Below are 15,633 nucleotides of genomic sequence, written 5' to 3' on the forward strand. Positions count from 1 at the left end.
TGCCCCCCACCCCCCGCCCGTCTCACTGCCCCGACCTTCAGGGCGCTTCACCCTGTCTCCTTACTCCCGTCTGCTCCTGCAGCTAAAACGTCAGTTCCTTGAGAGCAGAGAGCTCGTCCCTCTTGCTGTGCTGACTGATTCCCCAGCAGCTAGAAGGGCACCTGGCACGTGTTCCGTGCTCCGTGCATCCTTGAGTGAAAGTCTGAAGTGAATGAATGAACGAAATAAAAATTTGCTACAACACGTAAGGGTCAGTGACCTGGGGACACTGGCTGCTCCAGGGCACGTCTAGTAACTGCTGACCACCCCCTCCCCCCGTTAGTTATGTCACATTTCATGCCTGACAGAGGCTGTATATTGGGGAGTCACAGACATAACAGTTGATAAAAAAAAAAATTCTTAGGTTTACTTTTTTAAAACAAATTCTGATAATGATTTTATGAGAATTTTTATTTTAATAAGGGAACCAGGCTATCGATTGGAACTCCTGTGCTTTGATGTCAGAGCTTGTGAAACGAGTGGTGGACGTAAAGATGCAGAGGAAGGTAGAGAGGGCCCCCGTGCATCGGGGCGGCCTTGGTAGCAGGTGGAGGATGGTCCCAAGGCTTGTAGGTCTGGGGTATGTGTTAAAGACAACGCAACCGAAGTCCTAGAAGATAAGGTTTTCTTCCTTTCTTGTTTTCACTTTACTTCTCCCACTTAAATGTCCTCATCACTTCGCCTGTTTGCTCCCTCTGTTGAGCACCCAGCCCCTCCGCGTAGGGAGCTCAGGTTCTCCCGTGCCCCAAAGGGCAGCCCTCAGGTTTACGACCACATCGTATTTCAGACTGATATTTTCAGAATATTGTAAGTCACCTTCAAAAAGGTAGGAGAACACAACATTGCCCATGATGACAGCTTTCCACTTTTGAACTATGGAGAAGTAAATCCACACGGTTTTGGGTGGATTTAATTGGCCTCTGGATTTTATGGTTTTGGGGAAGAAGGACTTCTCATGTATGATCTTTTCACATAAGCTCTTCCAGGGAGTGGATCTCTGTTTTGTCCGTTGATGTATCCACCCCCAGAGCCTAGAAAAAATGAATACACTGAATTTCAAAAGATAAACCACCCTCATTATCTGTGGGGGACTGGTTCCAGGAGGCCCCGAGGATACCAAAATCCACAGATGCTCAAGTCCCTCATATACAATAGCACAATTTTTGCAAAGAACCTATGCACATTTTCCTGCACACTTTAAATCATCTACAGATTACTTGTAACACCTGATACAATGTAAAAAGAATGTAAATGCTAGGTATATAGTTGCCAGCAAGTGGCAAATTCAAGTTTTGTTTTTTGGAACTTTCTGTTATTTTTTCCCAAATATTGTATTTTCGATCCTCAGTCAGTTGAATCCTCAGATGCGGAACCCTCGGATCCATAGGACCAAGTGTATAAATATAATTTATAACTTCTTTTCAGTGTGCCTTGAATTATAAAGCTAAGGGGTCTTTTACCTTATCATCTCAACTTAGTCCAGTGTTACTAGATTTGGACTCCCTGACTTTATTCCATACGCAAAAAACCATTTACAATCACCTTGTGGAAGTAAGGTATGGGCTGTTGTTTGCAAAATCAGGGCCAAGCCCATCGTTTGAGAGCTCAGAAAAATTTCCCCTCAAGAAATGTTGGTGTTTGTTTTTTCTTTTCTTTTCCAGAGTCCCATGGCTAGATATCCTATCATATCCTCGATGTACATCTGCTCTTTCTGTAAAAGCTTTGTAAAACAAGTGATTTTTATTCCTATATGGTTTTCTATTGTACCAATCAAAAGGTTTTTTTTCTCTTTCCAGCTCCAGTTTTATGTAAAACAAAGGTTCCAGATCACAGAAGATCATCACAAGCAAAGTTATTAAACTGTTAGAAGTATGCTTTGATTTTCTTGCTGTTTTTACTTGCTGTATCACTTATTCTGTATCTGGCAAATGGCCACAGTTAAAGTATGAGGTCAGTACATAAGCCAAATTGGATGATGTTACTCATTCACTGTTAGACGTTCAAGTTGTTGGTTTGTGATGAACTGAGATCATTTCTCCTGCTGCCCAGAGCTTGCTATCCCTTTGCTGTGACAAGAGTGTCGGTGCCTTTGAAAGTACAGGACTCGTTTATATTGTGGCTCTGATTGCATACATATTCCAAGATGAACGTTTTGTGTACATACTAAAGGGTAAACTTTTGGGAATATGTTTTAAAATGTATTATGTACCTGAAACTCCAAGCTCAATAGTTTTATAGAACTTTAAAATTTTTCATACAATTATCCAACTGGTAACATGATCCTAAGCTTTTGCATCAAATTACATAATATGTGCTTCAGTGTTGTGGTCCATGGGTTGTTGTGATGAAACAATGTTTAAAGCAGAAACACTCAGGTAAATAAGCCCTTTTCTGGTGATAAGTACCTTTGGAACTGGGTGTCTTCACACTGTTTGCATGAGTCTATATTACATACTTGTTTCAAACTGTCTTCCAGGGAAAATAAATAATAAAGTTGGATCATCTTATTAAAAATATTTCTTAAAAATGTTACTAGGAACATCTGAATATTAAAGATAAAAATTTAGATAATTCGTATTGTAAAGGATATTTGAATTCAGTGCCTCAGTATTTGCAGAACGATTTAATGGCCTCTAACTTTTTCTTAAGTCATAAGTTTTCATTTTTTGTACTTGAATATTCTAAATGAAACTGATACTTACACTTGACAAATAAAATGTATCTACATATTCACTAAACTACGTTTAAAATTACTGTAACTCTTCTTTTTGCAAACTGTGATCTTAAACATCTTATCAGAACTATGAGAATTTAATTATATGTTTGAATTACTTTAAGACAGAGGTATATTACCAGTATTTTTCAGATAACAGAATGTTTTACTTAGCCCATGTCAGATTCTGAGCAGTGTATTTTTTTCATGAATTTGTGTAAGTTGCAAATAAAACCTTTCATTTTGTAGCACAGCTTATCTGGACCAACACTTTAAATTCCATTTTTGCATTTCTGCAGTTTAGTAAAATAAGTTACAAGCATCACAGAAAAAGCTCTGCGCTTTCTTCTCAGGATCAGTAATGCCCAGCCTCTGGAAGGTGGGAGCAGGAGAGTCGGTGAGCCCCTGAGGGCAGGTAGCCTGGCCTCCCAAGCCCGGCCAGTGCCGCACCGCTGAGCCTTAGCCCAGAAGCGACGCGGCGAGCTCAGTGATGTGCTGCGAGTGGTGGTTGTTCGTAGCCTATTATATCAAACTGTGTATAAACAGCTATCCTGAACTTTAATAAAGTTACTTTTAAATGCCAGAGTGGTTGTTGGCATGTTAAAACAGTTATTCAATTCCTAGTTGAAAAGGTCACGGAAACCTACCTCAGACCCGGAGCTGAAAAGAAGGGCCGTCACCTTGGGCTGCTAGTGACTCTGCTGTGAGGAAGACTCGCCACACGTGCACGCCCGCAGTGTGAATCCTGAATTCACTTCATATATCTGGGATTCCACATAAGGTTTTATTTTAGAAGAGTTGCACTGCAAAGAACAAAAATAGTTTTAAACAATTACAGTACAGGCAGACCTCGGAGATAGTGCGGGCTCGGGTCCAGACCACCCAATGAAGCAAGTATCGAAATAAAGTCAGTCACATGAATTTTGGTTTCCCAGTGCACATAAAAGTTATGTTTACACTGTGTTTTAGTCTGTCAAATGTGCAACAGCTTATGTCTAAAGAACAGTGCACATACCTTAGTTAATAATTGCTAAAAAAAATGCTAACCATCCAGCAAGCAGCAAGCCGTGGTAGTAACATTAAGATCACCGATCACAGATCACCGTAACAAACATAACGATGAGGAAGTTTGAAATACTGTGAGAATTACCAAAACATGACACAGAGACAGAGACACGAAGTGAGCAAATGCTGTTGGAAAAATGGCACCAATCAGCACAGGATATGCAAATACAGTGAGGTCCGCCTGCATAACGCTCAGCTGCTCTTTATAAAGCTTATTAATGGGCTTCCCTGGTGGCGCAGTGGTTGGGAGTCTGCCTGCCAATGCAGGGGACACGGGTTCGAGCCCTGGTCTGGGAGGATCCCACATGCCGCGGAGCAACTAGGCCCGTGAGCCACAATTACTGAGCCTGCGCGTTTGGAGCCTGTGCTCTGCAACAGGAGAGGCCGCGATGGTGAGAGGCCCACGCACCGCGATGAAGAGTGGCCCCCACTTGCCGCAATTAGAGAAAGCCCTCGCACAGAAACGAAGACCCGACACAGCCATAAATAAATAAATAAATAAATAAAATAAAGCTTATTAATTCTCCAGGGTCACAGAGTGAGATATTATCCACTGATGCTTAAGTTAATAAATGTCCTGGGAACAAAATAAAGCTAGATATGTTTTATTGTTTTTCCACAAAGCATGTAAAACAGAACTGCCTTTCACCACCAACCATTAATCTTTGTACCGAGGACTCTGAATTTTTAAGCTCTTTCATACAGACTATGATTTCAGCTTCCAAGCGCTACAGGGATGATTACTACCCCCATTTTGAAGATGAACTCATTTTAGGCCCCATTTTCCCGTCTGGCCAGGAAATGGGAGCGCAAACTGAGGAGGCCCCTGTGGGGCGGCCGCTCTGCCAAGGGCTCCTGCCCCTGGCCCTGGAGCACAGGGAGGCAAGCGGGTGGGTGTGGCTGGGCCTGGAAGGACTGAAGCAGCTTCCGAAGCAGGAGGGCAGGAGGGCCACCCGGATGCTGGGAACAGCAGGCTCCCGGTGACGCCTGTGCACCCGGGGGACGGAGAGGATCAGAGAACAGAGAGGATTGGGAAGACGGAGGCAGGGAGCAGACGAGGGTTCACAAGCCCAGCCCAGCGAGCAGGCACAAGTCTGACTCTCAGGCCAGATGCGCATGGAGCGGGGGGGGGGGGGGGGGGGGGGGGGGGAGGTGTGTTGCGGGGAGGAGCCAGGCCAGGGGCAGGCGGGCTTGGACTCAAGTCCAGGCCAGGAGTCCTACTACCGCATATGCAGGAGGGTAACTAGGTCACGCTTCAAAAACACTGACACACAAAGGAACACGCTGTGTAAACCCATGAAAATGTCCTGTGGAGCTAGAAATAGGGAACAAAAATTCAAGACTGCAGTGGCACGTTAAGTTGGGAGAGTGGGATGCATGGCGTGAGGAGGTTCTCATTAACTGGGCAGAGGATAAAAGTCCCGTCAGCCGGGTAACGTGAGACTCAGGAAGGACCACGTACGCGTGGGAACACGTGTGCCTTTCAAGCCAGTAGAAGGAAAACTGGTCTCATAAATGATCATCCAAAAGGAAACAAGGACATAAAGGAAATAAAACAGGTATGACAGCTAAAAAGCATTTAGTAATATGGTAGATTTAGACCCAAATAAATCAGTAATCACATGCTCTAATTTTTCTACATAGAAGTTTTTTTAAATCAGCTATGTCACTTTACAAGAGTGAGCTAAAGCTTTCTGTCCTGATAGGAAAAGGTACGTCGTGTACACTGAGCCAAAAGCTGACGTGTAGCTACATATTCGGCAAAAGGCGGCCCTGCTGGGGGGCGGCCTGGCCTCCGAGGCAGGAGGGCATCTGGCAGCTGGTGCAGGTCCCCAGACCCACGGCGTGAGGGGGCTGCGTGGCTGCCGACGTTCGTAAAGCACGTGCAAGCGGCCACCTCAACCACCTCTTACTATCTGTACGTTAGGCCTCAGTAAGCCTGTCTTTTTTCTTAAAGGCTGAAAATTGAAAGGCAGAAGCGGGGAATGAAAAAACAGAGTATCACTACAGATACTGGGACGTTAAAGTGTCACTGATATATTAGAAAATACAAAAGTATCAACAGAAAATAATTTAAAAAATTAATTTACTGATATAAGAAATATAAAATTTCTTAATAAAAGACAATTCATAACTAAAATCCCCCTACAGTTTAGGCCGCGAATCCTCTCAGCTGTCTCAAGAGGAAAGGCATTTGACCAGCTCTCCCGTGGTAGGTGGGACGCTGCCCCCACCCCAGAGATGCCCACGCCCTCGGTCCTGGGTACCTGCGAGCGTGCTTCCTCATCTGGCAGCAGGCTGCAGAGGGCCTGAGACCGGGAGGTGGTTCTGGGTGGTCTCGGGGGGCCCGCTGGAGGGACGTGTGGCTGGCGAAGCAGGGTCGGAGGGGCAGCACTGCTGGCTGCGATGCGGAAGAGGCCGTAAGCCTCGGAACGCGGGCGCTTCCAGGGGCTGGAAACGGCAGACGGGGATCCTCCCCTGGAGGCTCCAGAGGGCACAGCTGTGCCTGACACTTAGATTTTAGTCCGGTTCTGACTACCAACATCGTACGATAAATAAATCTGTGCTGTTTAAAGCCACTACATTTGTGGTAATTTGTTACAGCAGCAATAGGAAACAAATACATTCCCTAAAAATGGATAAAAGAAACATCCCAAACTCATTTTACAAGGCCAACATGGTTTTCATTTCAAAGCCTAATAAAGACATTCTGAGAAAGGACAATCATAGTCTAATCTCATACATAAACAAACATGCAAAAATCCTAAACAAATTACTAACAAACTGAATCCAGGAACATATATTTAAAAAGATAGTTCCTCATATCCAGGAAGGCAATGACGTTTGAACATTAGAAAATTAACCAGTGTAACTCAGCATGAACGTTAAAAGAAAAATCATATGGTCATCCCTATAGAATCAGAAAATATTGATAAAATTTAGCATCTTTGAGATTTAAGAAAACAAAACAAAAAAAAGACTCTTAGAATATCAAATAGAAGGAAACTTCCTTAACTTGACAAAGAGTATCTGCAAACAGTAACCAGCGCAGGCGTCACACTTACGATGAAACACTGAAAGCACCTTTAAGGCTGGGGGCAAGCAAGGCTGGCACAATCGTCCCCTTCCATTAGACACGTCACCGGAGCTGGCAGCCCCTCAGGAGGCAAAAAATAAAGATGGGCTGGGCCTCAGTCCTCACAGGTGACACGGCTGTGTCTGCAGCGAGTCCACATGCAGCTGTGGCCAGAGCACGGGGACCAGGAGTCCACAGCGTCGTGGCACAGCTGCCCACCGATGACGGGAGGGGGTCGGCCACCGGGCAGGCTCGAGTGTCTCACCGAGCAAAGAATCTCGGCTCCCGAAGGTGTGTCCTGGGCTCTGTCCCGCCTGCCCCCTCCGGCCTCAGCCACTGCCCTTTCGTTAACTGGCTTGTGCTCAGGCTCTGCTGCCCCCAGGCCTATCTAACTGTGGTTTGGGGTCAAGGTCAAGGTCCTCCACAAGGCCCACCCACTCTCAGGTGCCTGCATGTGGCCTGTGCCTCAGTGAGGGAGGCCCAAGCAGCCTTTGCTTAAATTCCTGCCTCTGTGGAAACGGTTGCTTGTGTGGACAGAGCCACCGCAGGCCGTGGTCACCCACGAGGTCAAAGCCGCGTGCCCCCAAACCTCCAGTTCTCCTGCCCAGGCCCCCGGGAGGAGACAACCGCACAAGTAAACCACCCCAGGGCACCGGCCCCGGCACGGCGGCCTCAGGTCCCGAGAGGGGTGGTTCCAGGTCAGGAGTGGTGACCCGGGAGCCCGGGGGTAGGCCGAGCACCTGGTCCCACGAAGCCTCGCCCTGGCTCACTTGGTCGGCACCATCCTTGGTGCCGTTTCTCCACGCTCATGACGGCTGCCCCGAGGGTCAGCTTCCTCCCCCGAAGTTCTGGAGAAACAAAGTGAAAACGCAGCTGCTGGAAGGTGAGTGTCCCTTTACTGCTGACAAAGGCTACTCAGTGTGGGACTAGAGGGGGTTGTGAGATGAAGCCCAGAACTAGGGCACCGGCCCCACTCAGGCAGAACTGCACCCAGACGGCCTGACAGGAAACAGAAACACCTGCTCCGCGATGCTCAAGGGCAGGGCCATGTCCAGCTGCTCCTCCTGGGGCCGCCCACTCCGGCGGCTTCTGGGGCTCCCGTGTGAAATCTGGGGAGCAGGCGGGCGGTGCTGCTGCCCAAGTGGACGGGAGGAGGGTGAGGCCCAGAGGAAAGCGGCCGCAGTCCGAGGCTGCCCTGCCTCCCTGTGAGGCCGGCCCAGCTGGGGGAGCCCTGGCGTCCCTGAGTCTTTCCAAGCGAGAGGGAAGCCGTTCGTCCACAACACTTGGCGTTGAGCGCCTGGCAGGTCAGCACAGGCTGGTGCCCAGAAAGCGCGTCTGCAGCTGCTGAGGGCGCTGACCTCCGGCATCAGGAAGCCACTTGGCACGCCCGGGCGAGATGACAGAAGGAGAGGGCGGCCAGCCTCCACACCAATGCCTGGAGTGCTCGCCGGGGCCGCCCGATTCCTTATTTACCCTCTTTATTCCCCATTTCCCTGCCGAGTCGTTAATCTCAGCGTTTAAGGTGTTACCCCACGTGGTAAAAATACTAGCTTTAAAAAGAGATGCTTATAGAAGGAAACATCTTGCAGACTCCAGAGAGTCTGAATGACGGTGTTACCGAGTCCAAGCTCGTCCTGCTCACCACACGACAGGCCAATAAATGCAGAGGCGAGTTGCTGGGGCAAAGAATAGCGACTTTATCCAGAAAGCCAGCAGACCAAGATGGTGGGCTCGTGGCCCAAAGAACCATCTTGCTGAGTCAGACTGAGGCTCCTTTTATACCACAAGGGGCGGGACTAAAGCCAAGCACTTCCTGGTTCCCGGCAGCCTCCGGAGGGGAGGTGTTAATTTCTCCCTCGTGCAGTCATTCACAGGTGGGCCTGCTCAGGAGGTTCCCTGGGGGCTAAACACAGGTGTTTGAGCTGAATGCTCATTACCTGGGAGGCAGGGCTCCCAGAGATGGGCCGTTATGTAGAATTTAAGCTTACAGGCAGCATTCCTTTAGTGATTAACTTGTAAGAGAATACAAAATGTTCTTCCCTATTACAAGAGAAACTAGGTTAACAATGAACAAACACATCTTATCAAGAACAATGCAAACCAAGAGACAATACCTTTTCAAATGCTGAATGAAAAAAAGTCTACCTAGAATTCCATGCCAGTGAAAATATCTTTCAAAAATATGGGCAAAATAAAGACATTAAGACAAACAACAGCTGAAAAACTCCACTGCTACCACACTTGGATTACATGAAATGTTAAAGGAAGTGCTTCAGGCAGAAAAAAAATGAAACCTAAAGGAAATTCAAATCTACACAAAGTAACTGGAAAGAGTAAACACGTAACATAAAAGACTGTTTTTCTCTAGTTTAAAAATTGCCTTGTGATTTCCCTGGTGGCGCAGTGGTTAAGAATGCACCTGCCAATGCAGGAGACATGGGTTCAAGCCCTGGTCCTGGAAGATCCCGCCTGCCGCAGAGCAACTAAGCCTGTGTGTCACAACTACCGAGCCTGCGTGCCTAGAGCCCGAGCTCCACAAGAGAAGCCACCGCAATGAGAAGCACGTGCACCGCAAGGAAGAGTAGCCCCCGCTCGCCACAATTAGAGAAAGTCCGCATGCAGCAACAAAGACCCAACGCAGCCAAAAATAAATAAATAATTTATTTTTAAAAATTGCTTTAATATTATACTACTATATATAAAACAGATAACCTGAAAGGACCTACTGTATAGCACAGGGAACTATACTCAATATTTTGTAATACAAGGAGAAAGAATCTGAAAAAAATATAATTGTATGCGTAACTGAATCACTTTGCTGCACATTTAAAACTAACACAACACTGTAAATCAACTCTACTCCAATAAAAAAATTTCTTTTAAATTGCTTTAAGATAACCAACTGTTTAAAGCAAAATCAAAATAAATTGTGGGCCTCTGTAACATATGATACGGATCAGGGCCCTGTGGGCTCCTGGGCACAGAAGCCTTTCTGTGTCCTCCATTTCTTGATTACAGGAAATGGGCTTCATTTGGCCTCCAGGACGTTCCCTGAGTTCCAAGGAGCAGGTTCAAACAGATGCTAATCAGGGAAGGGAGGGGATGCAGAGACAATAGAGGAGCAGTCAGGAAACAATAGTGCAGCCTTGGGCCAGGGTCCTGGTCCCCCTCAAGGGATGCACACAACAATATCTTTGAGCTGTTTTGCAGACACTGAAACCCCCTCCAGGTGGGAGAAGTTAACTGTCTGCTGCTCACAAGCACGGAGACCCCAGACCTGTTGGAACCAGAAGGTTGATGATGCCGACTCCCAATTACCTCACCACTAACCAACCCGAAGAGTGTCCACGAGCTGATCACGCCCTCTTTGAACCATTACTATGAAACTCCTCATTACCCTCTTGAAAGGGAGCACAGTTCTTGAGGCCCTAGCCAGCTGTGTTCCCTCTTTGCCTGGCAAAGAATAAAGCTATTCTTTCCCTTCCTCCAAAACTCTGTATTTCTGTTCAGCATCGGTGCACAAAGAGCCAAGATTTTTGGCACAAACATAGAAGTAAAATGTATGAAAACAGTGGCACAAAGGCTGAGGAGGGTAGAATCAGTGTATTCGAATAACAAATGCTCACAAAATATGTGAAGAGGCATAATGTGTATCTTTAATATTGTGATAACTATCGATGACAACTAAATACACATACTTCGAACTCTAGATCAATCACAAAATTTTAAAACAAAGTATGCCTCGAGTCAAAAAAGGAAATAAAATGGAAACATAAAAAATATTAAATTAATCCAAAGGAGTCAGGAAAAGAGGGAGAAATAATGAAAGGATGAAACAACAAAAAATAGCAAAATTGTAGATTTAAACCCAATCACGTTACTGTGAATGGTCAGAACACTCCAATGTTAACAGGCAGAGACTGTCAGGTTGGATTTTTTTTTTTTTTTTTAATAAATTTATTTATTTATTTATTTATTTATTTTTGGGTGTGTTGGGCCTTCGTTTGTGTGCAAGGGCTTTCTGTAGTTGCGATGAGCGGGGGCCACTCTTCATTGCGGTGCGCGGGCCTCTCACTGTCGCGGCCTCTCGTTGCGGAGCACAGGCTCCAGACGCGCAGGCTCAGTAGTTGTGGCTCACGGGCCCAGCTGCTCCGCGGCATGTGGGATCTTCCCAGACCAGGGCTCAAACCCGTGTCCCCTGCATTGGCAGGCGGATTCTCAACCGCTGTACCACCAGGGAAGCCCCTGTCAGGTTGGATTTTAAAAGTAAGATACAGCTATCTGAAACACTACTTTACTAAAACACTACTTTAAAGATGAAGACAGACTAAAAGGATAGAAAAAGCATATTTCATGAGAATAGGAATGAGACAAAAGCTAAAGTGGCAGCATAACTAAGACAAAGTCAATTCAGAACAAGGAACTGCACCAGGGAGAAAAGGGGTCATTTCTAAATGATAAAGGGGCCAATTCACCACGAGAACCTATCTATCTTACCTGTGTTTGCACCTAATAACCGAGACAAAATACATGACGCAAAAAACTGATAGAATTAAAGAGACTTGCAGATACCACAGACCTTAAAAGGACAAATCCACCATTGTAAATGGAAACTTCAACAATGTTCTCTCTGTAACTGACAGAACAAGTCGAAAGAAGATCTATAAAGATATAGAAGGCTTAAACAACACTATCAATCAATTTGATCTAATTGACATTTAGAGATCACAACCAACCCACAGCAGCAGGACACACGTTCTTTTCAAGTGTACACAGAACATTCACCAAAAAAGAACGTATTTTGGACCATAAAACCAGCCTCAATAAGTTTAAGAGAGCTGAAATTGTATAAAATATGTACTCTGACCACAATGGAATTAAACTAGCAATCAACAATGGAAAGATACCTGGGAAATTCCTAAATATTCAGAAATTAAATAACACGCTTCTTAGAAAAAAACCCTACAGGCCCCCCAAAAAAAGGCAAATTTACAAAATATTTTTAACTTAATTAACACAAAAACAGACAAAAAATTTTGTGTGATGCAGCTGAAACACGCGGTCGTGTTTTGTGTCGGGCCTTTAAAGAGGTAGGTAAGGCAAATGAGGTCACACGGGTGGGCTCGAATCCAACAGGACTGCTGTCCTTATAAGAGGAGGAGATCAGGACACAACGCACAGAGGGAGCCACGTGAGGACCCAAGGAGAGAGGCCTCCGGAGCAACCAGCCCTGCTCACACCTTGATCTCAGACTTCCAGCCTCCAGAGCTGTGGGGAATTAAACTTGCTGTTTAAGCCCCCAGGCTGTGATGGCACCCCACACTGACTAAAGGGCCCCTTCTTCCCGAGAATCACTGTTCTGTGACGCCTGTGTTCCAATGTCCTGTGTTTTGTCTGGTTTCCTAGTTGTGTCAGGCGGAAGGGTAAATCCAATGCTGTTTTTCCATTATATCCATAAGCATAAGTCAGAACTGGCCTTTGGTCACTCAGCAATGTCTGCTCCATCTGTGATCCACGGAGAGACGACCATTCTAGAACGTCAGGTTAGAAGGCAACCCAGTGGAGATTGTAAAAAAAACACAGGTGTAAGAGGAAGAAGAGTCTCCCAGTGATGGTGGCTTAAACAGACAAACGTTTACTTCTCTCTCCCGTGGGCAGGCCATCCACCGTGGCTTGGCTGGTCAGAGCCCCTCCTCCTCCTCCTTCTCTGCTGTCCACAGAGTTTGCTCCTGTCTTCGTGGCTGGAGATGGCTTTGACACATCCACGCCCCAGCTTTCAGAAAGCTGGGAAGAAGGGGGGTCCCCACTCATGGCCTGGGCTGGCTGCAGGGCAGTCTGGGAAATGCATTTCGCGGGAGGGCGGGGGGAGTGGCGGCTGTCGGTGCCCGCCATCCGGGGAGAGAGAGGCAGCCGTCCCAGTGGGACGCAGGCGCGAACTCCCCTCCACTCGGGGACAGCGGCCACGCCTGTCGCCACCGCCTCGAGGCTGTGAAGCGGCCGCACAGGGAAGCCCCTGACGGTGGCCTCATGCCTGGCACCGAGAAAGAGGAGAAACGAGCAGCGCTGAGACACTGGGCCCAAAACCAAATGCTGAGGCGTCCCGGGAGCACGGCCTCTGCTGAGTATGACGGACAGGGCTGAGTGGGGTTGCCCAGCTGTTTAACCTGACTTTGCAATCTCAATTCTGGATCACGTTTCCAAGTCTAACCACACTAACGAGACCCTCCAGGAGTCCATTAGAACAGCAGGCCCCCGACCCCCGACGGCTTGTCAGCTGTTACAGGAACAGCGCACAGAAGCTCCCACTCGCCTGGGAGACGCACAAAGGGCCGTGGACCGTGGGGAGCACCCACGCAGATGGGTTTCCCGGCCCCCGCCCCGTTTCCAGAAAAAGAGCCCTGCTTTCATCGGCTTTACGTGCTAGTCTTCCACAGAAGACTGCATCTGAACAAAGAGTTCCAGGGTTCTGAAAATATAAAATCTAGAGCACTTTTTTTTACAATTTTACTTGGTCAATGCAACTTGACCGTTTGTACTAACAGACAATTAATTCCAAAGCCTGGAAAGTAACCTAGTCTATAAGCGAGGAGAAGCCCGCCTGCCTTGCCAGTCCTGCCCCTTTGTCCTGGGAGTCCCCTCCGAGTCCTGATCCCTGGGGGCAGCTGTGTCACCACTAATCCCTCCCCAAGCGCCACAGCTGCACGTGCCCTACGACAAGCGAGCCGCCTCACAGGACTCTCCGCGCACCCACCTCGGCAGTTTTGCATTTACTTATGCCACATCCTCCTTTTGGAGGAACCCTGGTCGCGCTGGTCGGTCAAACACAATAAACCGCAGGTTTCTGTACATAAGGTTCTACAATTATTCCGGTCGTGCACGAATCTCTTCCCTTGAGGAAACTGTGACCTTGGTTCTGCTATCTGTTATATCCACCTGTCCCACCAGGCTCTGGGTAATTGACAGATGTGATATTCACGCCCTGACGCCTTTACCTAAATTACAGCGTGCTCTACTGGCAGAGCCCTGGGGTGTGCCACCAGAGACCTCCCTTCGGATTCACAGGGATTTGACTTGGCCCCAACAGAAGATTCTGAAGCCTTTGATTAAAATCTAGGTCCTTTGATGAGTTCACCGAAAAAACATGCATCAGCGATGCGGCGGGCGAACAGCTGCGAAGTCATTCCCAGGATGACTCATGTTTATCAGGGCTCTGATGCATATTTAAGAGGCGCATTAAAGGGCTGAGTCATCGGCGCGCATAGACGTGCCACGGTGCTAATAACTCGGCGGTGCTGCAGAGTCTGCCCCTCTCCCCGTTGTAAGTCAGCGCTCAGGCCACGGGGGCCGAGAAGGGAGAGCGCCCTGGACCCTCCGAGGGCCGCCGCCAAACACGATCCAGCCCAGAGGGTGGGAGGCCGCCGCGTCGGAAACCAGCGTCAGGACTGCAGCTTCCGACGCGGAGCCCAGGAGCACCGACGTCCCAGGACACGCCCCAAGCCGGTCCTCGAAGGCCCGGCCAGGCCTGGGGTGGGGGCGGGGGCCGCGGGAGGGTCCGGGTTCTCCCTCCCTCTTCCAGCCCCGCCCCGCCCCCAGCTCAGAGGCTGCTCCCCCGCGGCGCCCCCGGGTCCCTCTCAGCCGCGCCGGAGGCAGCGGCTGCTCAGCTTCTGACTCTCACTCCAAACAGGTCATCTGACTTAGACGTGGGAAGCTACGTTCCAATGAGCCAGGTATTTACGTGGTAAAGAGTAAACGGCAGCGCTGAGGAACCTCCACAGACGCCCCGCCCACCGCCCAGGTTCCGCTCCCGCGCACACACGAAGCACATTCCGGTGCCCGCCACCTTCACACACGCTCACTCCTCCACGTCCCCTTCTCACAAGAACACGCGCGCCGCCCCCGCATCCTCACCTGCTCCTTCAACCACTGGCGTGGAGCCGCCGCAAACCCCTGTCTCCCAGGGCCGAGGGCGGAACCCGTGCGCCGACGTGCCGTGCGCCGACGTGCCGTGCGCCGACGTGCCGTGCGCCGACGTGCCGTGCGTGGGCCCTGCGTGAACGTCCCTGTGCGTGAGCTCCGTGCGCCGACGTGCTGTGCGAAGGCCCCGCGTCCACGTGGCACCTCCTGGGGCGCAGGTGCGCCAGGTCGCCCTCTGGGGCGTCACCTGCGTCCCAGCGGCTTGGCGGGCAGAGCAGCGTCCCGTCTGCGGGTCCCGGTGTCGTGTGGACCCCGTTCCTCTGATTACGAGGGCGGCTGCACGTCTTCTCTTACGGGGGCCGTCTCGTTTCTTTCTTGGAACCGTCAGGGCAAGAGCTGCTTATTTAGAGAAAAGGGCAGTTTGGTGCCAAAAAGTTGAGGCCCTGAGGGCCCTGGAACGGGAGAGTCATTCCAGGAACAACCGAGCAGGGAGGACTGTCTCCCAGCCTAGCCCGAGGCAGAGGTTTCATCCAGGGGGTGGGGTCCGTGGGAAGGAACCTGACCCCCCCCACCCCAGGTTGGGCCCCGGACAAGCGCGGGAGGCAGGTGGCAGAGCCCGTCGCCGCCCACCCGCCCCTGCCCGCCTTCCGCCTCCCCCCCATGCTCCCCTCCAGGGGACCCACACGCACGCCGTTTTCTTGGCCCGTGTTCAGCCCCTGCCACTGCCGTGCGCACCCCCTCCTCGCGGGGCAGGCGTCCTGCCCGGTGCTAGCTGAGCCGCCCCCTCGGTGGCCCCTCCGCGGCAGCACGGTGCCGGCGCTCACCT

At 49.3% G+C, this 15,633-nt stretch overlaps 1 protein-coding gene and 1 long non-coding RNA gene across 3 annotated transcripts in view; one reads left to right on the forward strand and one right to left on the reverse strand.

The window, feature by feature from the left end:
- The window catches only part of SEPTIN10 (septin 10), a 51,187-nt gene extending 47,850 nt beyond the window's left edge, over window positions 1–3,337 (forward strand). Inside the window, exon 11 of one of the 2 annotated variants that reach the window (XM_036872427.1) lies at window positions 1,836–3,010. In XM_036872427.1, coding sequence (XP_036728322.1) covers window positions 1,836–1,851 — 16 coding nt within the window. In that variant the 3' untranslated portion in view covers window positions 1,852–3,010. Of the gene's footprint in view, window positions 1–1,835 lie in introns of both variants that reach the window. The other variant, XM_036872428.1, reaches the window with a different exon arrangement.
- Window positions 4–14,869, reverse strand: LOC118905707. Its single transcript, XR_005022324.1, has 3 exons — window positions 14,802–14,869; window positions 3,400–3,555; window positions 4–1,070 (listed from the first exon to the last, which is right to left on the reverse strand). It is a non-coding gene; the product is annotated as an uncharacterized LOC118905707 (long non-coding RNA).
- Window positions 14,870–15,633: the final 764 nt, after the last annotated feature.

Source organism: Balaenoptera musculus, chromosome 13 (genome assembly GCF_009873245.2).
Source record: "Balaenoptera musculus isolate JJ_BM4_2016_0621 chromosome 13, mBalMus1.pri.v3, whole genome shotgun sequence".
Taxonomy (NCBI): domain Eukaryota; kingdom Metazoa; phylum Chordata; class Mammalia; order Artiodactyla; family Balaenopteridae; genus Balaenoptera; species Balaenoptera musculus.